General features: G+C 43.0%; 1 protein-coding gene across 1 annotated transcript in view; it reads left to right on the top strand.

Annotated features, from left to right (window-relative positions):
* The window catches only part of LOC148540545 (TRPM8 channel-associated factor homolog), a 72,006-nt gene extending 50,067 nt beyond the window's left edge, over window positions 1-21,939 (top strand). Inside the window, exons 5-8 of the mRNA XM_088444296.1 lie at window positions 8,339-8,552; window positions 17,795-18,034; window positions 18,212-18,546; window positions 21,138-21,939. Of these exons, the coding sequence (XP_088300422.1) occupies window positions 8,339-8,552; window positions 17,795-18,034; window positions 18,212-18,546; window positions 21,138-21,389 (1,041 nt within the window). The 3' untranslated portion in view covers window positions 21,390-21,939. The remainder of the gene's footprint in view (window positions 1-8,338; window positions 8,553-17,794; window positions 18,035-18,211; window positions 18,547-21,137) is intronic.
* Window positions 21,940-25,067: the final 3,128 nt, after the last annotated feature.

Here is a 25,067-nt window from a genome sequence, read left to right as displayed (position 1 = left end):
TGCTGGCCGGGTAAGGGGTGATGGGTATTGGGTGTGGCTGTGATCTGTGCTGCTGCATGAGGGGTGCTGTGCTGGGAGAGGGCAAAGGGTTCTGTATGATGGGTGCCGTGCTGGGTGAGGGGTGCTGGATGAGGATTGCTATGTGGGAGAGGGGTGATGGGTGTTGGCTACATCTGTGATCTGTACTGCTGGGTGCTGTGCTGGGAGACGGGGAGAAAGGTGCTGGCTCTGAGGCGGAACTAGCAGCGGTGCAGCCGGTACATTGCACTAACCTGGGCCCGCAGCAGGCAGCAGAATGAAGAGTCTGACTGATTCAATTTACGCTGTTCACCTCTGAGTCATTGGCCGTAACAGAGGAGGATGCCTGGTTAGTTGTATATTTTGTGCATTTAGTACGTGTTTCTTTAACAATAAAACATAAAGCCATTAACCAATGTGTTATTTTTAGTGTCCATGTATAAACACTAAGCTTGGTGGTGGGATTATTTGCTAGTGGGCATGAAATTGCTTAGGGCCGCCTCTGCATCTTTTCTCAATTAACAACTAATTTTCATCACTATCAGTGATAATAGAAATATGATATCAAATCAGTTATACTGCAAACATCAATATTTGCGATAGTATTTTATTTTTACTGTGATCATATGTGTAATACTAGTACATTAAAAGTAATAGTTCAATGGAGAATTTCAGTATATGTGATCACTGATAGCAGTGCAGAATCACCAACAGAGTTCTTGGTAATATAGTCAATGCAAAAAGAAACCAGTTTGCAAAATTAGTACATAAATGTTTCACTTTACTTAATCCTTCCATTAATGTTTCCATAGTACATTGAGCACATTTTCCTGATTTTTTGTTTACTTGAATTAGGTGATATACTTACATTCTATAAAATGATAGCTAGAAGCTGATTGGCTGCGAAGGGTAACTTCTGCACCGACCCTCTTTAGAAGACTAACCTTATGTAAACATACAGATACCTGTGCAATGTGCTTTGAAGAACTGGATCATTAATAGATCAATGGGCCTATACATGAAAGGGAGAAAAGCCCTTTTGTCAGTGAAAACTTCCCCATCTGGAGAAAGATTACCTAAAGAATAGGACCCTTAGGGGTAAATTTACTAAGATGGGAGTTCTATTAAGAAGTGATGTTGCCCATAGCAACCAATCAGATCCCAGGTATTAACTACTAGAAGGTGCTAGATAAATGAGAAGTAGAATCTGATTGGTTGCTATGGGCAACATCACTTCATAATAGAACTCCCATCTTAGTAAATTTACCCCTTAGAGGGTCATGCTTTATTTGCTTTATTATTTAAATACATTATTTAATTGTTTATATTTTTTTATTTTTAATTATGTGAATATTTTTTATTGCAGGTAGACAGTTTCTCCGGGGGCTGTCCCTGGTCAATGTTTTTTTTTTTTTTACATTTCTCTATTCAATATTCCCTAACTGTTGGCTGATGGATGCAAACAAAAATCTTTAAAGCTGGACAAAAACGTGTGGCAGTGCTGAATCTACCTCTATAGAGCCTGTAGGCACAAAGGGGCTCATGCTGAGGTGGGCTCATATGCATCCAAATATCATCTCTAAAAAAACTACATATAAAACTAGTGTATTACGCCCATATATGTTCTTCTCTGCACCAGTCACACGTTCTGGTTTACTGTATGTAGGGAATACTTACATCCAGTTACACTTACACATAACAAGGTCATAAGCACATGGAAAGCTCTGTAACATTTAATTTGATAGCAAACAAATGAATGTACTGCAGAAGGTAAAATCTTCCATGTGTGAAAGTAAGTAAATATATAATGCAATCAAAAATATTACCACAAAACCAAAGCAACTACCAGCTATAGCTCTGAATCCACATTTAGCTTAATTAAAAATGGACAGATAGTGCTGGTTACCGTCATCATCAACATATATATGCATTTATGTGCAGTCCTGCGTCTGGGACTGATACAACTTGTATTGCAAATGCTAATACGCACACAATTGGCCAATTGTTACGTACTGCGCATGCATTGCAGTGCGCGAACCAGCTACTGCGATCGGGACCTTCGCAAGTCCGCATTGCTGTTCCGGGCTCCCGGGAAGCGGCTCCAGTGCTCCTCTCTTTCAGCGGGGTGCGCGTGACGTTATGCGCGCCGGGTCTTTAACAAAGAAAAAAAAACTTTATTGGCTGCGGCGCTGGCAGACCTAGTAGCTGCACGGCCTGGTAGGGCTGACAGCAGCAGCCTCTCCCTGATGGCTGCCGGGCCAGTGCAGCTATCGTGCCTGGGTGCCCCCCCCCATTGAATCTGCCACTGCAAGGGACTCATACCCATCACTACTCGTATTGCACTCAGATGACTTACACATGAGCTATTTGCTCCTGCATAAGAAGGCTGTGAATTATAACTATACTATATGAAACTATTGTAATCAGTTTAAAACCTTTGCAACTGATGTACATAGGACCTGATTCAGCAGTGCACTGCTGGATGCAGATTCCTGAAGGTCATGAATCTGCGCAGGCACCTGACCGTACTGAGCATGTGCAGTACGGGTCCTGCGTGTTCACACGCAGAGTAGCAGAAGACTGTCAGTGATTGACAATCTGCTGCTGTTTGTGGCGGGAGGGGCGATGACAGCCTCCGTTTCCCGAAACGGTGGGTGTTGACGCTGTTGGGGGGAGGGAAGAGGCCAGGACCTCCGTCGGGTGATGGAGATTTCCTGGCCTCTTTCTCTCATCTGCAGCGGCCAGCTTGCATGACTACATGGGTCACTTAGCCGGCCGATGTTCTCGCAGATTATCCGATGCTGCGTTATACAATGCAGCTTGACACCTCCTGCTGCATTAGCATAATTGCAAGGACATGCAGCTTTGCAATTCCCTTCTAAACTGAATCAGGCCCATATAGTGTGCAGCTACACATCCAATCCCCTGCAGCCACACATCCAATCCCCTGCAGCCACACATCCAATCCCCTGCAGCCACACACTACATAGATCTGCTCAGCTGCAATGGTTACTTTATACTGACATTTACAATTAGCTTCACATAGTTAGAATTTGCAAACTTGCTTTGCAGGAGCAGATAGCTCCACGTGTAAGATGTCTGACTGTAATGTGAGAGGTGAGTGCAGCCATTATTTGGCTACTGAATTTCATAATTATGGCCCTCATTCAGAGCCGGACGCTATTTGCGCTCGCTCGTTCAGAAAATAGGGGTGGCTATTCAAATGAACCTTTCGCTCTTTGCGGTCTGTTCACGCCTCTAGGTCTGAACGAGCGTACAAAACTTGCGGTCGTTTTTTGGTAAACTACGCCCCCTGGCCGCTCACATCCTACGTCATGTCCGCTATTTATTAGATTAATTGAGTACATCGACCAGCGTATGAACTGCTCGCTATTCTTGTGGTTGGTTTTTCCTACCGCAATCTTGAGAGCAGTTCTGACTATAAAATAACCCAGTGACGTGGTCAATGACGCTGCTGTATTAATTATGCACACCCATAAAACGCCCGTTTTGACCTTTAAGCACGCCTGCGTTCTGATCTCCACTCCCCGTTTTCAAGCACCTTCCCCTGTTACCACCCACATACGCCTCCTCCTGTCACTCAAAATAGCAGGCATTCGCTATTTAGCGAACAAACGATTTTCGGCCGCACTGACTGGTTCGCGCATGCGTATTACGATCTGTACGCATGCGCAGTTGTGCAAACATCGCTCGGAACGAACGAGCGGCCGCTTACGAGCGGCTCTGAATCAGGCCCAATATTCTTTGTTATTCACAATGATAGTTATTTGGGTTTAGTTTTTGAGTTCAGTAAATAAGTCTTTTTTGCCAACCAAAAATTGGGATGGTTTGGTAATATGGGTTTTGTCAGGACGGGCTCACCTCGCCAATGACTTGGGAGTCACTGTAAGGGTCATGCTCGATTTCAGTTTCTGAATGTTGCACTCCCCTGTTCCACAGGTTATAGATATAAGGCTGGGTACATACTGGAGCGACTGCCATTCGTTCAGACAATGCACTGGGCGCTAGCTATATCGCTAGGTTTGATATGCAGCACATCAAACCTGGCGACCAACACTAGCAACCATGGGAACGTACAATCATGAGTACACAATGACGGATGTAGGCGATATGTCGTTATGAAACAGCATATCGCTCCGACATTGGTCCAATTTGTACCTGGCTTTACTGAATCACTCCCTCAACACAATTCTCTTACTTCCATGCACAAATAATGCTGTCACTACCCATTGGATAAGGTCAATAGGACCCTGATGCTTTGCCAAACAACTGGGCACAATCTGGGCCTGATTCTGAGTCGCACACTGCTGTGACCACTTTAGTGCTTTTTTCGTGTCTGCGACTATATACTAATTTTAGTATCAGCCCTTCTCCTGGTGTACAAGCATTCGTAAGAATTTGCAAGGACTGAGACACCCACTTTCAGCATCTGTAGACGCAGTAATACTGCCTAGTGCATCTTTAGATGCCATGTTCGGGCGCACCATCGAAATTTGCACTAGCCCTATGGCAGTTGCAGATTTTCCATCTGAGCAATTGAGTACCTGTGTAAGAAGTCACTTCAGTGAAATGCCCGCGGCATCCCATATCATGCCCATAAGACATATACCTTTTTCATGCCTCTGAATAGTCTAACTCCCAGAAACCACCCAGGACATTTCTGATATCATTAGTCTCAATTGCAGCTATTTTCATAGTTAAAAGGGTTAACACTTGCATTCAAAGAGTTAATACATCCTAAAAGCACTACTAACAGGCTTATGTATTCCTTAGAGCAACCTTTACAAACTTATTACATTTTAGACTTAACAGGTAAAAAATTAACCAAGGTGATATACAAGGTATAAAGCAAAAACAGCATGAAAAAAAAGTATAAAATTACAGAAGATATGAGTTTATGGTTGTAAACTTGGTAAAGTTTTATGCAGAGTCTATACTGCTTTTTTCTGATTTTATAATTATTAAATATCTTGCGGACTTGATATGCTGCAATACTGTATATACTTTATTTCCTGTTGAAATAAATAAAGGGAATATAAGAAAAATAAAAGATAGAACACAAGGGGGGAGATATAAGAAGCTCAGAAGCGGTATCAGCGCGCTTCTACCCAATGTATGATCGGGGGTTCGGCGGTAACTAACAGGGGCGCTATGCGCCCCTGTCATTATCGGCGCTGCAATCTACAAGATAGCAGCACCCATAGCCTGGGCCATGTATGAATGGTCAGATCGCCTGACCTTTCGGCCCGCTGTAGCTGTCGCTATCGACAGCTACAGCCAGTGCTGTCCCTGCTGCAGCGGCTGCTGGCTCCAGGTTGCACGCGGGGATCTCGCGATACTTGCGAGATCCCGTGCATGCTCAGTGGAGCCAGCCAGGACCATACTTGCCTACCCTCCCGGTAGGGAGCCTCCCAAAAATCGGGTGCCGCTCCCGGCTGCCGCCGACCCCTCCTATCCCCCCCAATTCCATGTAAAACCCCCGCAGCGTATTGGCAGTGTGTAGCAGGGGTGGGGCCAAAATGATGCGATCGCGTAGCACCAGAGGGGGGGAGTTATCGCTCCCCCGCTCCGGCCGATGAGATCTTTATACATCTCATCGGTAATGCTTTCTGCTTTGCCTCAGTAAAGAGGCGAAGCAGGAAGCGTCATAGCGTTATAAACATCTCATCGCCCGGAGCGGGGAGCGATAACTCCCCCCTCCGGCGCTACCCACTAGAGACCGCAGTGCATCAGCCTAGTGCTGATGTGCTGTGTCTCAGACCCGGCCGGCTGCACTGAGCATGCGCGGGATCTCGTGAGTATCTTGAGATCCCCGCATGCAACCTGGAGCCGGCAGCCGACGCAGCAGGGACAACGCTGTCCCTGCTGTGAGGATAGGACAGCGCCAGGCTGTAGCTGTCGATAGCAACAGCTACAGCGGGCCGAATGATCAGGCGATCTGACCATTCATACCTGGCCCAGGCTATAGGCGCTGCTATCTTGTAGATAGCAGTGCCAATAATGACAGGGGCGCTATGCGCCCCTGTAATTTATCGCCAAACCCCCGATCATACATCGGGTAGAAGTGGTATCAGCGCACATACCGTGCGCTGGTACCGCTCTGAGCTTCGTACATCTCCCCCATTATGATCTGTATATTAGGAGGATGGCAGAAAGTTTGGAGAAGCTCTCAATTACATCCCCAGAATCTGTCATTCAAATAGGGTGCAAGGACTTTTTAAAACCTACCATTCTGTTTGTTTCAAAATCTCATGCAGAGTTTAAAGAGCCATGCCATCTACCCAGCTGGTAGGCTCTACAGCTCACATAACCTTGTCACATCCTTGCTAATTGACCAGAGTAACACATTTAAAACATGTTAGTTATGGCAGGAGAAAAATTTAACTATCTGACTTGGTGGCCTGTTTATTAAGATTTGCGTTCAAGCCCTGAAAAATATTTATTATTGTCGCATATTGCAGCGATTTGGAATGTTTTTTTCTAGGACAATTCATCACTGGGAATGCTGGGATATGGGCTTCGATAGGAGAAAGAAAAGTGATGGCTAACTGCTTTCGGACCTTGCTTTCTTTAATGTACATGGGCAGCTATCGGGCCGTGTACTGTATGTACTGTACAATCCCATGTAACAGAAGAATAAATAATGTAGAAATGCTGCCTATATGTTTGCTTTTCAGAGCTTGATAAATTGCACACTTTTGCTGTGGTCACTGCTTTTGTGGTCATTTTGTGCTGTGTTGCCCCCTTGTTAAATTTCCAACATAGTAAAAATGTAGAAACCCTCTGAAACAACTGCACCGGTTTGTATTTATTAATTACCTTGTATATAGCCCACCTGTAGTAGGCTAATAGGAAAAACTCCACAGGTGGCTTCCTGACTACAAAATTCAAACCAATCACATCCAATCAAGTGAATTGTGGTGAAATATGCACACAGGGCCCGATTCATCATGGATCGCTATTGCGAAAGCATACACAGGTGGCCGATTGTGGCGTACTGTGCATACATCGCAGTGTGCATTTGTGAAGGCACCACTGCGATCGTACTGCAATTACACAGAGTACGGGAAGCCATCGCAGAGTGACTGACAGGCAGTGAGCGTTTGGGGGTGGTGACGGGGGTGTGGTCATAGAAAAACAGGCGTGCCTGACCGTTTGAACGCTCTTGCATGGGCATGCCTAAATTAGCCATTGCAATTGCCTACGCAGCTTGAGTACTCACTGCGTGCAACGAAGTTAGCAATTTCTAAGTAAGGTCAGAGCTGCTATAATTCCGCGTGAGGGGCCGATGGTACTCAATGTTACTGATGTTTATGATGGTTTGCAAAGTATTCCGGAAGTGAGATAGCGGGAGGCAGTGCGACGGCATTGCGATTGCAATCATTAGTATATTTTTGCAGCAAACCTGTGTGCGATTATGAAGCTGTGATAGCTATAGCGATCCATAATGAATCAGGCCCACAGTACTAACAAGTGCAAAACTGCAATAACAAATAGGGGCCCTCATTCAGAGCCACTCGCTATCGGCAGTACGCTCGTTCCGAGCGATGTTCGCACATCTGCGCATGCGTACGGTTTTTAGTACGCATGCGCGAACCAGTCAGTGCGGCCGAAAATCATTTGTACGCAATATAGCGAGTGCCTGCTATTTTGAGTGACAGAATGAGGCGTATGTGGGTGGTAACAGGGGAAGGTGCTTGAAAACGGGGAGTGGAGATCCGATCGCAGGCGTGCTTAAAGGTCAAAACGGGCGTTTTATGGGTGTGCATAATTAATATAGCAGCGTCAATGACCACGTGACTTGGTTTTTTTTAACTCAGAACTGCTCGCAAAATAGCGGTTGAAAAAACCAACCACAAGAATAGCGAGCAGTTCATATCCTGTTCGATGTACTCGATTAATCTAATAAATAGCGGACATGACGTATGGTGCGAGCGGCCAGGGGGCGTTTTTAAGAAATAAAAGAGCGTATGTTTTGCTCGCTCGTTCAGACTTAGAGGTGTGAACAGACTGCAATGTGCGAACGGATCATTTGCATAGCCACCCCTTGTTTTTGAACGAACGAACGCAAATAGCGAACGGCTCTGAATGAGGGCCAGGGACAATAAGCAGTCAGCAATTAACCCTATTACATTGAATGAGGTGTCAATCAAATCAAATGTCTGGTCAGTGTGGGTTACTGTACATTTGCACTTTAATAGGAAACATTCACTTACTGTATATTGATGAGCATTATTATAATGTAGTGAACTAGGTAATTTAAATTTCACTTCCAGTATCTGCTTGGTGTTAATTACAGGTGCAGGTTGGCTGTCAGTCAGATGATCTGGGCGCAGCAGAGAACTGGTGTCGTGCCCCAGTGGTTGTACACAAAAAGAATGTTCTTAGTGAGAAGGTTGTGATATCCTGTATCTGGGGAGGTCTTCTATATGTTATTGTCAAAGGGAAAAGCCAACTAGGTATCGTTCCAGTTAAGGTCTATGGAGGAGAACCAGCTCCAACCTTTATAAATGGTAAGTATTTGGCTCAAGCTAATGTTTACAGACATGCAGGAAAACCTATGTTATGTATGCAATACTGCTCAGGGTGGTAACTAGGGTAGTGCGACCTGTGGTAGTGCCATGGCACAGGGCAGGGGGCACTGTTCGGGCCTGTCAACTTTCTATTTATTATTCTCACTTGTAGCTTCCTCTTCTTTTATCCCCAGCATCTCCTGGCCTTCGGGTGCGTTTCTTCTATAACATCGTTTTTGCGTTAATATTGCACTTTTGACGTCATTATCGCAGGTTTGGCTTTTACACCGTATTCAATTTCAAAGATTTATCGCAGTTTTGAAAAGTCTTTGATAAAAAACGGGGATAACTTTTCACCATTGAATAGGTGTCGAAAAAAAGTGCAGAATTGGGGTTTAGGGGTGCAGGCTTACATTGGGAATGACATTTAAAAAAGAACTGTGTCAAAAAAAGTTTTAAAAAAAATAGGGACACCCCAAAAAATTAATTTAAAAATTGGGGTGGAAAAAAATGTTTAACAATAGGGAAATAGGTTCAGGGCTATTCTGCAAGTATGCGGCAGATGTTTTCTAGAATAGAATTATAGCGGCAGGTGCACAAATGCAGAATTTTGAAAAACTTACTTTAGGGACATCAAAACATGCTAGTCCCCATTTTCATGTACCCAAAATTTAATGGAACCACTTAAAAAAATGAAAAAAATAACCTAAGTGCTCTTCTGCATCACTTCTTCAATGTTGGAAAAAAACACCTGCTGCGGCTATTTAAATCCCCGACTTTCAATTAAAGGCTAAAACGGGGTACCCATAGTGTTCCCCCATGTTTTTACAACTTTAGGGGAATTTTTTTAAGGAAAAATTCGTAACTTTACGCAAATCCAACTTCGGAGTTTCCTGTTTTCGTTAATTTTATATTGAATACGGGTATAAGCGGGAGCGCGCCCGATACTTTAACGCAGGTAAAAACTCCGATATGAAACGTTAACTTTGACAGTGAAGTTAACGTTTCATATTGAATACCCCTGTTAAAGTGCTATAGTGGAACGGACAGCTTCTTCCTCAAAAATAACCCGGGCAACAGCCAACAGTATATTTTCCCAGAGCAAATATATAATATTCTCCACAAAGTGGGATTTAAATGAGCCAAAAGACCACCCATTAACGTGCACCACCTTGAAGAAAGAGCTCAGACCTTATTGTAAACTGTAAATATAGCTAGATAGGGAAAATTGTTTTATATATTGTTGTAATATCTATATTCTTGCTTATATTGTATGATACTGATTTTATGTGCTTGTTTTTCTGACCCACTACAATTCCACAGTTTCTCCACTTGCTGTTAAAGTGTTCCAGCAAAATAAAACCTTCAGTGTGCATGGATTAGAAGGATATTGTAAATTGACATATGCTAGTTGCTAACCATTGTGTGATATTGTCTGTTCAATAAATTACGATTTGTGTTTGAAACTAAACTAATGCCTGTTGATGCCTGTACCCCCTCCCTACCTCTCTGAAGTAAGAAAGAGAACCAAGAGTAGAGAATTCTAACCACTCACTTTGCCCAATCTGCTGGGGTGTTACAGATGCAGTGCAAATGTATCTTGTTCTTTTTAAAACATATGTGCACACACATGTACAGTACATGCCTACAAAGTAATTTATTTCCCAGTATTTGCAGACATCTAATATGGACGAGAGCAGTGAAATACTGCACTCATTATAGTCAAAAGCAGTGATTCTGTTTGTGAGTAGTCCAGCTTTCTGCTTTATCCCCACACGTAGGTGCCCTGTAGCTGAGAATAGGGCACAATACTGAATGACTGTCAGGAACAATCCTGGATTTCCATAGAGGACAGGTTGCTTTTTTATGACTTATTATAAGCAGATGGACAATAGAATAACTGTGATGGTAATCTACAATGTGGGAAAACTCTAGAACAAATGTAGCTTTGACCTCGCCTTTTGCTTCATTGTGCCAAGATTTTAGCTGGGGCAGGGGCATATCTATAATGGGTGCAGGGTGAGCGGTGCACATGGGCCCCTGGGTCCAAGGGGGGCCTGCACCGCATCCCCTGCACCCATATTAACTAATACCTCTCCGAGGTCCTGCGTTGGGTGTCTCAGCTCTGCACAAAATGATGGATAATGGCCACCGCGGGCAGTTTATCAGTGTTTTGTGCATGCACAGTGAGGAAATCGCCGGGAAAATGGTGGATGCACCATTTGCCCAGCGACCTGCACATGCACAGTAGACTCTGGGTACACTCTAGTGCGCAGAGTATACTGATGCTGTGGTCAGCGGTCAGACGCGTCAGTCTGCTGACGGCCGCCGGGGAGAGAGAGGAGGGTGCCCCGTCCTCTCTTAATATGCCCCTGAGCTGGGGCACATAAGTTTGTTTATCAAAATGGGTGCAGTTGTTGAAAACAGACGTTTGCAAGGGTAAAGGATAAGTTGGGCAGAGTGAAGCAGGTACACAGTTTTCACAGCAATACAGAAAAGCGGTGATAACAAAACTGATGAGCGATGTGTTAATAAGGATGCAGTGTAATGAATAATTTACGAACATACGTATTGTGTAATAAAAAATATTAATATGTAATATTGCCAGGTACTTAAGTCTGTATTAACACCTAAATAAGGAAATCTTTCCTAAACACACAAAAAAAATGTTATGCTCTTTTAATAGCAGTTGTGGTATAGGGTGAGCTTGGTAAGTACAAAGACCGGATATTGCGGCACCATGCAGTCCGAGATGGACGGCTGTACTGACCCTACTCATAGGGCTATTTCACACACACGCCGGTTTTCACTGGCTGGCCAAAAAACTGTCCACAGCCGGACATTTTTATGCCGGCAATCAGTTCCTTTCACATGCCACGGCTTTGAGCTGTTGTTAATGTTGTGATTTGTTATCTTAATGTAGTAGGCATGCGCAGCAGGTGGAGTTGTGGGTACAAGCTCAGGAAAGCCAGTGGTTGTAAAAGCAAGCATTGCAAATTGTGCTTCATTGACTTGCTATGACGGCACGGACATGGCACGGCAGCCATCCTTGTGGATATTCCCGGGAGTAACTCGGTGACTGTGCCTTGTCCATGTCGTCTGAAAGGACACATCTACTTACATACGTTGTTAAAATTACTACATTGAAAAAAAAACGGCATGTGTGAAATAGCCCTTACCCTACATTGTCCCTCCGGTGTTCAGCAGCATCTTATGGTTTCTCCTAATGCTGAGGCTACCTTTTCTTGCTGGCAGGTTCGGCTTCTGTGTTCCACGCCGGAAGTGGAACCGGAAGTACCCAGGTGCTATAGGAGCTTGAAGAACGGGATGTCCGCAGTAATGTGTTTTGCTCCAACGTGTTTTGTACTCTAAAGACAGTACTTTATCAAGGATACCATACTACATACTGGTCTATACCACCACATCTATTAAAAGAGCATAAACATTATTGTTATATGTTTAGGACAAGTGCTCTTTTTTAAGTGCTTATACTGACTTAAGTACCAGACAATATTATATAATAATATTTTTTATTGCACAGTATGGTCTCGTATGATTCACTACACTGGACCTTTATTCATACAGCGCTCATCAGTTTTGTTACCACCTATTGTTCTTTTTTTTATTAGCGCTGCTTACATTTTGAAGCACAGTTCTTATTTTATCAGTCATTTCATTATACAAAACAATAAATATATATCACAATATTGGGACACCTACAGGCTTCTTACCATGGCCAACCAGTTTGGAGTGTACCAGGACATAATGAGCCTGATGTTCGGCACTGCCCATTTCCATGTAAGACTCCCTCTCTGAAGTGCTTCAGGGACTAATTCAGCACTGAATGCGGATACCCGATTATCGGGAATCTGCACATGCGCAGGACCCATTCTGCGAGTGTGCAAAATGGGTCCTGCTAACACGCACGCTAGTCTTGTATACCTCTGCCTGACAGGCAGAGGAATTTAAGGGGCGGTGTGGGGGCAGGCGCCGTTCCTGGAAACGGGGGCATATCTGCTCCATTTTCTGGGAGGGGCAAGCCCAGGATCTGCATTGAACGCAGGTGTGCCATTGTGGTACAACGCTGTTGCAGGGGCAAGCAAAATTGCTATGGCGATGGCCTACGCAGCCTGAGACCCAATAGTGTGCATGGCTTTTAGCTCGATTGTACCGATGGTTTCGCAGTCTTGCAAAACATTACCCACAACTTAGCAACCAACCAGGGTGATGGTCGTGATGGTCAAGACCATCGCGGCCATCGGGGCTTGCGACGAGACCCTAAGGTTGGGTCTCGGCAGCCGCAAGCCCCAGGGAGCTTCCTGCTCTGATCGAGCAGGAGGCTCTCCACTGACATCACTGCTGATGTCAGTGCGGCCGCCCACAAAGCAGCAAGCTTTTCATTAGGAATGCTTCCTTTTTTGAAACCACCACCCCGCCCCACCTATAGAACGGGCCGAGCTGTCGATCAACATCGACAGCCGGCCCTATTGTAGTGAGCTCCGGAGCGAGAGAGTTTCTCCCTCGCTCCGTGGCTTGCGCACGCGCAGTGCGGACGCTGCGCGTGTGCAAGGGCTAACCATCAACCCGGTTGCAAGCGCTCAGCGCTTGCGACCAGGTCTGAATGAGACCCAATGTCTTTTGGGTGGGTGTGGTATTTTTTGTCGACATTAATCATGTTGACATCATGTGAATGTCGATATAGATGTAATGTCAACATGTTTGCTAAATTCATTATATGACACTTATGAAATGTTGACAAAACGTTACATAGTTGTCTAACGGTTACTTACTTGGTACGATGGGTCCAGCGGCTCCAGCAGTGTCTTCTTGGTTTAGCAGTGATGTTAGGATAACTTCCGGTTGATCCTATGTCACTCAATGAATGACTAACCCTAACCCTTAGCCCTAACCGTCTCCTTAGTACCTAACCATAACCTCCCCTCGCTGAAGCCTAACCATCCCCATAGTGCCTAACCCTTATCCTCCCCTCACGTAGCCTAACCTTCCGTTGCTGGTCCGTGCAGAATGTCGACATTTCACATTGTGAACAAGTAAACATTCTGCATGTACCTACATCTTCAATGTTGACATTTCAACAATGTTGACATCATGACTACATCCCGTTTTTGGTTAATGTGACTTTATTATTCTTTGAAATATGGCTATTGGTCTTAAATTTAGTAAATTAATTGTTGGTTTTGGACCCTTAGTATGTGAATAAAGTTTTATTTATCAAGATTGTCAAGATTATAATTATAACTGGACACTTATTTTCTTTTGTAAGTCAGTTAACACTGTTCCCCTCCAGGTCTCACATGGAAGCCTGAATCCCCCTCCAGCTCTCATGTGTCTACACCCCCCTCTCCCCAGTTCCATGGTGTCCTATGCAGTGCTGTAGCTTACTTTAAAATACATGTTAGTTAAGTCATGTGTCAGCTTAGTTCTCTCCAGATGGGCGGTATCCACTATTCTACCCCATCTCTCCTCCTCTCCCCTGCCCTGTGCAGGGCAGCCTCCTCCTGACGGCTACCTCTAACTGTACTGGGTGGTCTCCTCCCAGCTCACCTCCCCTGTTCCATGGTCAATAGTTTTAAACCATCTGTAGAAAACAGAAAGTTTAGCTATTGATTGCTGAGTGCTGTGCCTTGCGAAGACCATCGGCTATAGACGATTGATGGTTTCAAACCATTGATAGTCGATGCCCATCCCTAGACATCGTTAGTTGATCAGGGCCGTAACTAGAGCAGTGCAACCAGTGCCATGGCACAGGGCACCGCAGGCCTGGGGACGCTGTTTGGGCCTGTCAATTTTTCATTTTATTATCATTCTCACTTGTAGCTTCCTCTTCTTTTATCCCCAGAGTCTCCTGTCCTTCCCTATCTCTTTAGCTCTTCCCTGGCCTCCCCCATGAGGTCATGGCCCTTTGTCAGGCGCACCATCCACTATGTCCTTATTTAAAAATTGTGCAAAAAGGCACTTTTGCGAGCTTCTTCAGTGTCCACCTGCCCAAAAAGGGGGCGTGGTCACCCAAAAATGAGCATGTGTTTGAGACACACCCACCTTTACATCCCTGTGGGAGGGTGCTCAGCACTCACGGAGATGCTGGGCAGCCTCCAAGCTCTCCCTGTAGTGTGAATAGATGCCGTATGCACAGTATCAATTCACCTGGCGGTGATCGTTTCACCACAGCTTTTCCCCCTCGCGGGACACTGCGGCCCATGGGTGGGGACGGCACCTGGTAGGCTAGTTCAGCAGGGAGCACTTTAGCATTTTTAAAATGCTAAAACAGTCTAGCGGAACACTATAATGTTATTCAGACCAAATGCACTTCATAATAAGGTCCACTAAGACAAAGGTGATATATTTGTATCATTATATTGTATGCATGAACTGATACTGCTCCTTTGTATTAATTAGCATCATATGTAAAGCATGGCTCGTGCTACCCTTTTTAAATTAGCACAACCTTACAGTGACAATATTCTTAGAGCACTCTAGTGCAGCTAAAAATAAGTCTACCATGTGAAATTGAGGGGCCCAGTACAAATAAAATAGACAGGGTACCCTTCTAATTGCCCTACCTCCCCCCACCACCAGGAACAAGGGCATGATATGCTGGCAGAAATGCTGAACTATTCCATATGCCCCCAACTCATCCCAACTTGTCATCAGATTGAGTGCTTCTGAAGTCAGTATCTCATTCCTTAATATACAATCAGCTTTGCTTCTAGACTATTTCCACCAAGTGTACACTGAAGTGTTACTGTGGCCGAATCTACACCAGGATATATACACACTAGTATTTTCTAGTATCTTCCTTATTCCTCCCATCTCTCTCTTTGTCGTGTCCCCCTCCCTCTCTCTCTTGATGGGCGGGATGCTTCATGCATCACATTTGGAATGCGATGCATCCCGCCACCTTTTGCATGCATGTCGGCGTTAGCGATGCTGGTATGCATGACGACCACCGCAAAGGACCGCTCCCTCAGTCTATGGCCCATAATCCCCTTTGGCGTCTTTCTGCGCATGCGCAGAGGGACGCGTCGCAGGAATGCTGGGAGGGATCCAATAGGATCCCTTTCACAGCACTCTTCCAATAGAAGCCCATAGGCGTTTACAGGGTAACGCCATCAGGAAGATGGCATTACCCTTCGCAACCAAGCCCCGGAGTGCATCGCATTCCATTGCTTGGTGTATATGAGAAATACGCTCAAACCCGCATTTTCGTGGTTTGACTGCATTGCTCCCTTTGATGCATCCCGCCCTTTGGGCCTGATTCAGAGCCGCACGCAAAAAGCGTGCGCTCGCTCTGAATCAGGGTGGCCGCATGTTTTTTTAAATCCGGCCTCCTGGCCACTCGCATAGCTGTTGGTGACCACCCACAGCTTTTGCGAGCGGCCAGGTGATGGTCGCGATGGTCGCGACCATCGGGCTTGTGACGAGACCTGTGGTAGGGTCTCGTTCCCGCAAGCCCCAGTGAGCTTCTGGCTCTAATAGAGCCGGGAGCTCACCACTGACAACACTCGTGTGACATCACTCCTTCGGGAATGCCTCTGTTTGGCAAGCCACCCCCCCCAATCCGCCTACCAAACAGGGCGAGCTGTCGATCAACATCGACAGCCGCCCCTTTTAGCTGCGAGCGCCGGAGCGAGTGATTTCTCGCTCGCTCCGGGGCTCACGTGTGCGCACTGCCTAACAATCGACCCGCTTGCGAGCGGGTCTGAATCAGGCCCTTTGTCCCTTCTCTCTCTTCATCCTGTCGTACTGTAAGTCCTTTACTTTGTATACATATACATAAACATGCAGGCTACCTCACAATACTTATTTTCCCATAATTGAAACTTATAATGCACCCAAATAATCAGAAAAGTAGAACTATTTTTATTAATTTTGGATTTCATGACCTACAGTAAACAACTTTGAGATCATGTGGAGTTCCTGTATTTTATGTTAAACTTATGTTATACACTGTTAACCAGAATTAACTTTTTTTTTTGTTTAGTAGTCATCAGAATAGGCTTAATTTTCTGTAGTTGCTGTAATAACTGTCAGACTACGGAAAGCAACGTTTGGTTCTACTTTGTGTACTAGACACCATATTGGTCTCTGCTTTGTATACTAGACACCATATGGTCTCTGCTTTCTATACTAGACACCATAATGGTCTCTGCTTTGTATACTAGACACCATAATGGTCTCTGCTTTGTATACTAGACACCATATTGGTCTCTGCTTTGTATACTAGACACCATATTGGTCTCTGATTTGTATACTAGACACCAGAATGGTCTCTGCTTTCTATACTAGACACCAGATTGGTCTCTGCTTTGTATACTAGACACCATATTGGTCTCTGCTTTGTATACTAGACACCATAATGGTCTCTGCTTTGTATACTAGACACCATATTGGTCTCTGCTTTGTATACTAGACACCATATTGGTCTCTGCTTTCTATACTAGACACCATAATGGTCTCTGCTTTCTATACTAGACACCAGAATGGTCTCTGCATTCTATACTAGACACCATATTGGTCTCTGCTTTGTATACTAGACACCATAATGGTCTCTGATTTGTATACTAGACACCAGAATGGTCTCTGATTTGTATACTAGACACCAGAATGGTCTCTGCTTTCTATACTAGACACCATATTGGTCTATGCTTTGTATACTAGACACCATATTGGTCTATGCTTTGTATACTAGACACCATATTGGTCTCTGATTTGTATACTAGACACCAGAATGGTCTCTGCTTTCTATACTAGACACCATAATGGTCTCTGCTTTCTATACTAGACATCATAATGGTCTCTGCTTTGTATACTAGATACCATATTGGTCTCTGCTTTGTATACTAGACACCAGAATGGTCTCTGCTTTGTATACTAGACACCAGAATGGTCTCTGCTTAGTATACTAGACACCAGAAAGAGCTTTGATTTGTATACTAGACATTAGAATTGTTTCTGCATTTGAAATGCTGGAATGAAGGGAAAGGCAGATATGGGTCCTGTTTGTCAAATTGTAGGAGAACTCAACATTTCTTATAGCAGTCATAATTCTACTTGTTATTTTCCCTGCCCTGCCCGTGGCTTTATGTTTTTATATGGTTATGGATGTCCATTAAGGTTTCAAGGCCCCAATATTTCCCTGTCTCAACAAATTACTATAATTGTCACTGCTTACAAACCTCCATTGTAAAGTATAAAATACAGTTCATCTGATTTTTCCACAGGCCAGACCAGTCTGTCATCCTGGTTGAAGACAATTCGTAATCTACCAGCACCCTGGGCTGAGCTAATAACAGAAAACATTATCTTTACTGTCCCCTCTGATGTAGTCCGCTCATTAGAGAATCCAGAAGAGCTGTTGTGTCAGTGGGATAAGATTATGGGGGCAGTAGCTGAACTTGCAATGATTCCTAAGAAATTTCTGCGCCATGAAAGAATTGTGGCTGATGTGCAGATCTCAGCTGGTAAGAGGCAGAAGCGTTTTGTAAAAACATTAAAATCAGATAACGTGGTATTCCTAGCAAATTACATGTCTGAATGTACTTTCTGGTTAATTATGCTACATGTAAAAACACAGTGCTCTTTGTTTCTAAAATCAGTCACATAATTGTTTAATGTATAACATATCTGTATTTCTACAGGTTGGATGCATGCTGGATACCCAATCATGTGTCATCTAAAGTCGGCAACTGAAATAACAGTCCTTCAGAATATAAAAGATGGGATTTGGGGACCTATACATGAACTTGGACACAATCAACAGCAGCATGTTTGGGAGTTTCCTCCTAACACCACAGAAGCCACTTGCAACCTATGGTCTGTATATGTACATGAAACAGTGCTTGGAATCCCCAGGGATAAAGCTCACCAAGCGTTAATGCTCAAAACGAGAGATGCCCGTATCAGAAATTATTTGAAGAATGGAGCTAAATTGGCAGAATGGAATGTATGGACTGCTCTTGAGACTTATCTTCAGGTATGACAGAGAGTGATCCATAGAATAATATCCAGACAAGAATGCACTCTTATTCATGACCAATTATATGTAATCAGTGTTACTCTTACTGTAGAATGAGGATGGCTAGATTAGGTCTGCATAGCCCTTATTTGTGTGAAGAACACTCCCTGAATTATGCGAGTCCATCCTGTTTGTTAGGACTCACTTGGTCATGAATCATCTTGGATCCCTTTACAAGCATGTATTTCAAAGCAGTGGTGCAGAAGCGGAGTGACACAGTAGCTGGTTTATTATACACTTGTGGGTAAGACAGAGCCCAGGATTTACATACTGTAGGATAATGAGAATACAGAACGGCTCAATATGAGAAGTCCAGGAATAACATAATACTGCATGCAGGGGTTAATAGTTGATCAGGAATAACTTGTAATACAGTATAACAGGTTAGTAAACTTGAGTTGCAATGAAATATAAAAGGTAGCTGACTTGACTTGAAATGCAGTATTACAAGATAGCTTGCAATTAATATACAAGGTAACAGACTTGACTTGAAATGCAGTATTACAGGATAGCAGACTTGACTTGAATTGCAATTTAAAATGATAGCTTTCAATGTAATATACAAGGTAGCATTCTTGAAATGCAGTAAACCATGGCAATGAGGCAAGGTCCTGTAACATGACAAGCACTAGAAGTGCTAATGACAACAGCTACAGATGCTCACTGGAGGAGCATGGATTGCAAGGCTGCAGATTGGCCTGTGAGAAAGCATGAAGCTGTAATGGACTGCAGACTCTAAACAGCCCGGGAATTGAACTGGTAGCCAGGAACAGGATAGATTCAGGTAACTTGAACTTATGATCTGGCACTGAGCGCTCAGAGTAGCTGGGTAATAAGCAGGAATAACAGGTACAGCCCATTAACCAATTGCCACCAGCTGCAGAGAGACAAACCATGGGGTGCTAGGAGCATTAGCAGAAGTGCAGCATCACTGGTGAGAAACGATAATGCAGGAATCAACACTGGGAGAGCACCACCACTGGAGGAAGAGTGGTACTGCCATGGAACATAACATTGTTACAACCCATTCCGCTTCTTCTGTCGTAAGCAGCGGTACAACCAAAATGCACACGACTCTGTATCACCCTTACTTCCGTGCGTACATGTTAGCGGCATGCAAAGTGTGAATTCAAGCAATATACTCTGCAAACAGGTGTGCATTCGTCTCTGCATCAGCTCCATTATGTGCTTATACAATACTACTTGTAGCTGCACATAAACCACACAAATAATACTAAGGAAAATTATGAAATATCCAATACCATGAGCAAGTTGCTAATGCTGGGCATACACTATACAATTATCTGTCAGATATCTGTCTGGTTGAAATGAAAACCTGGCAATGTATGGGAGCAAATGAGAGTCGACCATTTGCTCACAAACACTGGAAAATAGCCAAAAATTGTTGTTCAGACAAATTGGTTAAAACACACGAATTTAACCATTTTGAACAATTGTTTTTTTGTCCGTTTTCCAGTGTTTAAAACCATATGATCAACTGTCATTACCAGGTTTTCATTCCAACCAGCCAGATTGGACAGATATCTGGCAGATAATTGTGTAGTGTATGCCCAGCATAAGTATTGGTGAAACATAGTCATTATGTCAATGGAATGATTGCAGCCTTCCAAGCTCTTCCACCAAGCAGATTTCTAGTGAGAGGATGCATGATCCTGGTCTGTACAGCCATTCTGTAGCAATGGCACATCAGGCACCTGCTACGTATGAGCCCAGCACACAGATTTGTCTATGCTTCATGGATTGTAACTGTATTGCCATTATTGTGTAACCAAGTCATATGCAGGCACAGCAGATTTCATTAAGTTGTGCATCCAATTTCTCTTTAAAGAACATTCAACCATACATCATTAGTCCATTGTCCTCTACCATGAACTCGCCTACATTAGCATCATAATCATTAACATCATAATCATTCTCCATTATCCCCTTTCAACCTCATTTTTCATTAATCCTCACTCGTCAACATTATAAATTAAACTCTCATTCTCTATCTATCATTAACATAAATTCATCATCATCATCATCATTGCTCACCACATATTCCCTTTCACAGTTAGAATTCATTAATCATCCCATCCTCCTATTAGTATCAACTACCCTCACTCACTGTGACTACCTCTTTTTCAATTCCAGCATCTACTGCTGATTAAGCTCAATTTATTTTTTCCTCCTATTTTTACTTTGTGGCTATAGAGAATAACAGCACTTGGTTATTTATATTCAGTTTAAGAGTTAAGCCAGAGTTTCCCAAACTCTGCCATTACAGTCCGGGTTTTAAGGATATCCAGGCTTGAACAAAGGTGACTGAATTAGTACCTCATTTAAATTTATTTACCCATCGAGTCTCAAGCATGGATATCCTTAAACCCTGCAATGTAATGGCGGAGTTTGGGAAGCTTTGAGTTAAGCAGAGCAAATAGAGTTTTGCCAAATCCACCAATGTATTCATTAATGTGTGCCTGTATCAATTATCTGTATTTGTAAAATGTAAGTATATCCAGTATAATGTTATATCATTTGTTTTTTAGTTACAAGAGGGCTTTGGCTGGGATCCCTTCAAACGCCTATTTTCTGAATACCAGACAATGTCAAATGTCAGCAGTAACAATAAAGATAAGATGAATCTTTGGGCAGAGAAGTTCTCTCAAGCTGTCCATAAGAACCTGGCCCCATTCTTCCAGGCCTGGGGCTGGCCCATTGATGAGAAAACCGGCAACAAATTGTCCACACTGCCCGCATGGGAGGAAAATCCTATGAAGAAGTATATTAAATCAAAGTAAAAACATGAATTTAAACAATTTACAGTATACATCCACCTGTTCTTGTGCTTTGGTCAATGCTGTCATTTATTAAAATACTGAAGATACCGTGGATACAGCTTATGCTTATTGTATATGGTCAGAATTCTGTTCCTTTGGTTTTAAGTTAGAAGTTCTTAAAAATGTACTCGTGATAAAAACGTACTCATGTGATAAAAACTTACACGTGGTTTAAGGTGGAGAGAGGCATTAACCAGCAAGCCCAGCCAACTGCAAAGTACAGTTTTTATTTTTTATTAATTTTTTGAACTCCACCCTAAACAAATATATTTCAGTTTGGGTGGATTTATTCTATAACTGAGCTGTAGCTTGCAGGGAGTGGGCATAATACATACGTATTGGGTGACCCTATTACTTTTTTGGGATGTAGTTACCATCCCAGCTATCAGGATTCCAGCGTTTAGAATACCGGTGCCAGAATACTGACAGAAATCGGAATCCTGGGCCCAAAATCCCAACCGCTGGCATCCCAACGGTAAGTATTAAGGTTAGGGGGAGGGTTAAGTTTAGGGTTAGGGGTTAGGCACTAGGGGGAGGGTTAGGGTGCGGGAGGAGAGGTTTAGTGTTAGGTTACAAACACTAACCTGAGTGTTCATTTGCCATATACAAACCTCATTAGGTCTCTTATTACATTTTCACAGATTCTGAGGGGTCTATTTACTAAGCCTTGGATGAACATAAAGTGAACTGACATATAGAACCAGCCAACCACCTCCTAACTGTCATTTTTCAAACACATCCTGTGACATGGCAGTTAGGAGCTGATTGTCTGGTACTTTATCTTTGTTTACTTTATCTTCATCCAAGGCTTAGTAAATTGACCCCTAAATTTGCTTTGTTCAATTACCCATTTAAGTAAAACCAACTAATACACTTAATACATAATGAACAACAATCATTGCTTTCGCAAACATCTACCTAACACCTTAATTATTGTATTGTGCATCATTAATAAACATTTCTTCCACTAATCCATATGCAGAGATACTGTAATAGTGGGTGTTTGTGCCATGCCTTACACTGTTACTAATTTTATAGAATGTTTTTAATTTAAGAAAAAAATTGTATGAAAAAATTATTTTAATACCACCAAGTAAAGATTACTTCTTTTATGTGCATTATTAAAATTTTGGAAGCATAATATTTTTTTTTATTGTTATGTTACTGTATGTTATGTTTTGTCAATATAAACAGATGTCATATATTTCAAGAAATGATTGTGGTTCTAGTGTAGTGTAGTGTAGTGCAGTTTACTTCGATATATGTATTACATTGACAAACGCATGGGACACTCTAGCCTTGAGCATTTGACATCATTGTCACATTTGTTATGCCTGAGTGCCGTTCTGTTTGCAAGTTGTTATGTATACCTGGGATGTGACTGGGAACAGTATATGCCAGCATGACAATGACATTTCCAGTCATTGACTTGTGTGTAGATAGATGAAAGATACATGATAGACAGACAGACAGACAGTATCAGCGGCACTCAGGGATTAATGCAAAAAATGACACCTGCTAAGTCGACATTTCAATGTTTGCACATTTTCTTCAGGGCAATATACAAAACAATCAAATCACCTTAAATAAGTGCAATAGCCAGTTATATTATTATTATTAATAAAATATTCAGATGACTGGTCGACACAATATACAGTTTTGTAAACACTGGGCAGCCAGTCTGAACAAGTGCTCCCGAGATTTGATCCTACTTGTCGTAGAAGACTCAACCAGGGAGCTTAACAAAATTAAAGAGAAGATTTTTGAGTTTGAAACAATTAATAAAAAGACTATTACTGAGGACAAATTAAATACACAAATTTACGAGAAATTAGGAAAATTGGCAAAGGTAATTTTTTACTAAAACCAGTAAAGTTAAATATTTACACATTTCTCAAAACAAACAGAGCAAAACAAAACAGGATTAGAATGTAACTGAATTATTTAATGAGAACTTTAATGGCAGCATTCATGGATGTCAGGCTTCATTGAATTATTCCTAGTTGTGTCCTGACAGCCTGCAGGAGCAGTGACCTCTGAACATCAACATCTATTAAAAATGCACAAGAAAAGGAATTTTAAAAAAAGAAGAAACATTAATTTAACCACACTTCTGCTTTGGTGTCACAATTTCCAAACATTTAACCTTTCACATGTCTACGCAACAGATATGCTATGTCACATTAAACACATCTATATGTAGTTTTGAGCATCACATAACATCCCTTCATTTGTAAAGTTCATCTTATTGCATTCTGTAATCAACTAAAACAGATGTTGCAGTATTTTACCCCTTTTCCACCAAAATTCCGGGTCTGACCCGGAGTTGGAACAGGTGATGTCATCTCCAAGCGCCACTAAAGCCGGACCAATCGGCCGGCTTGCGGCGCACTGAAGTTCATAAAGACCCGTAGTGCGCCATACACACAGCAGGGTTTCACGGGTTACTCCCGTGTTAAACCCTGCTATTTACCTGGTTTGGATTGCCGGGTCACTCGACCCGGCGATCCAACCCTCACCCCTTTTACACCAAGGAGCTGCCCGGGTTAACCCTGCAATAACCCGGGTTTTAGCTCCGGTGTAAAAGGGGTATTTGTATACACCAACTACCTAACAAGGAAACAAGTTACTTCCTTCATGCGCTCATTAAAATATAAATTCCTATTACAATCAGCAGCAGTTACCTTTTGGAGCTTATGTTGGCTCACACTCGAAAAGATCAAAACCAATTTAAAAAATGGTACTGCGCTCATCACATAATTTTACTTAGCCTGGCAGATACTATAAAATTCCAAGACACAGTTAAAGAAAAATAATAAAACAATTTTATTCCATCAATCTAATCGAAATATATTTTATAATCTGTGCACATATCTAAAACATCTCATAAGATAATATCACCTTCAATAAAACAATTATTAGTGCCACTGTGAGATATATGGAAAAAAGTAAATGGTTTTATATAAAATTTCCACAATCAGGCATAATAAAGGCTGGAATAAATTATTGTTCATTGCATAGAGGGAGAGAATATTTTAGGAGTCCTTTGTTACCAGACTTGATCCGGCTATTTTGATAAATAGTCGACTCCACATGAATACTGTCTTCTCATTAAACTGCAAATACAGAAAGCGCTTTTGGGACAGATGGTAAAAGATCCCAGCTGAGAAGCGCCTCTGCTGCTACTTTGAACAATGCACTATGTGCTTGTCACAATGCGGCTGAACCCAACTGTCACTTAACGGGGTCCAGGTTGGCAAAGGGCAGTGGACGGGGAGTCCCTGGTGCTCACTGCTAGTTCCCGGCTTCTGGTGTCTCCTCTCCTCCTTGCCCAGCGGCTGTAGTGCAGGCGTCTGCGGCTCCCCCTACGGGTGCACGCTCCAACCTGAAAGGAATTTGAAGAGCCAGGCGCGCCAAACGTGACTCACATTTTGGCACGAGAATAAACTCTTCCCTATATAAGGGAGTCCCTGGGCACTAGGCAGGTGCCATAATATAGGCTCCCAAACCTTACTCCAACGTCCCAGTGATTACGTTTTTCTCGTTGCTGGTCTTGGCTTGTTTGTGACCTGACTCTTTCTCCATTCTGGTACTGTGCTTGGTATTCCAGGTTCGACCTTGGCTCCCTCCAAGACCTGT

The sequence above is a fragment of the Taudactylus pleione genome, unplaced genomic scaffold (assembly GCF_031769625.1).
Source record: "Taudactylus pleione unplaced genomic scaffold, aTauple2 ptg000019l, whole genome shotgun sequence".
In the NCBI taxonomy this organism is placed as follows: domain Eukaryota; kingdom Metazoa; phylum Chordata; class Amphibia; order Anura; family Myobatrachidae; genus Taudactylus; species Taudactylus pleione.
This window is presented reverse-complemented; position numbering and strand designations above follow the sequence as displayed.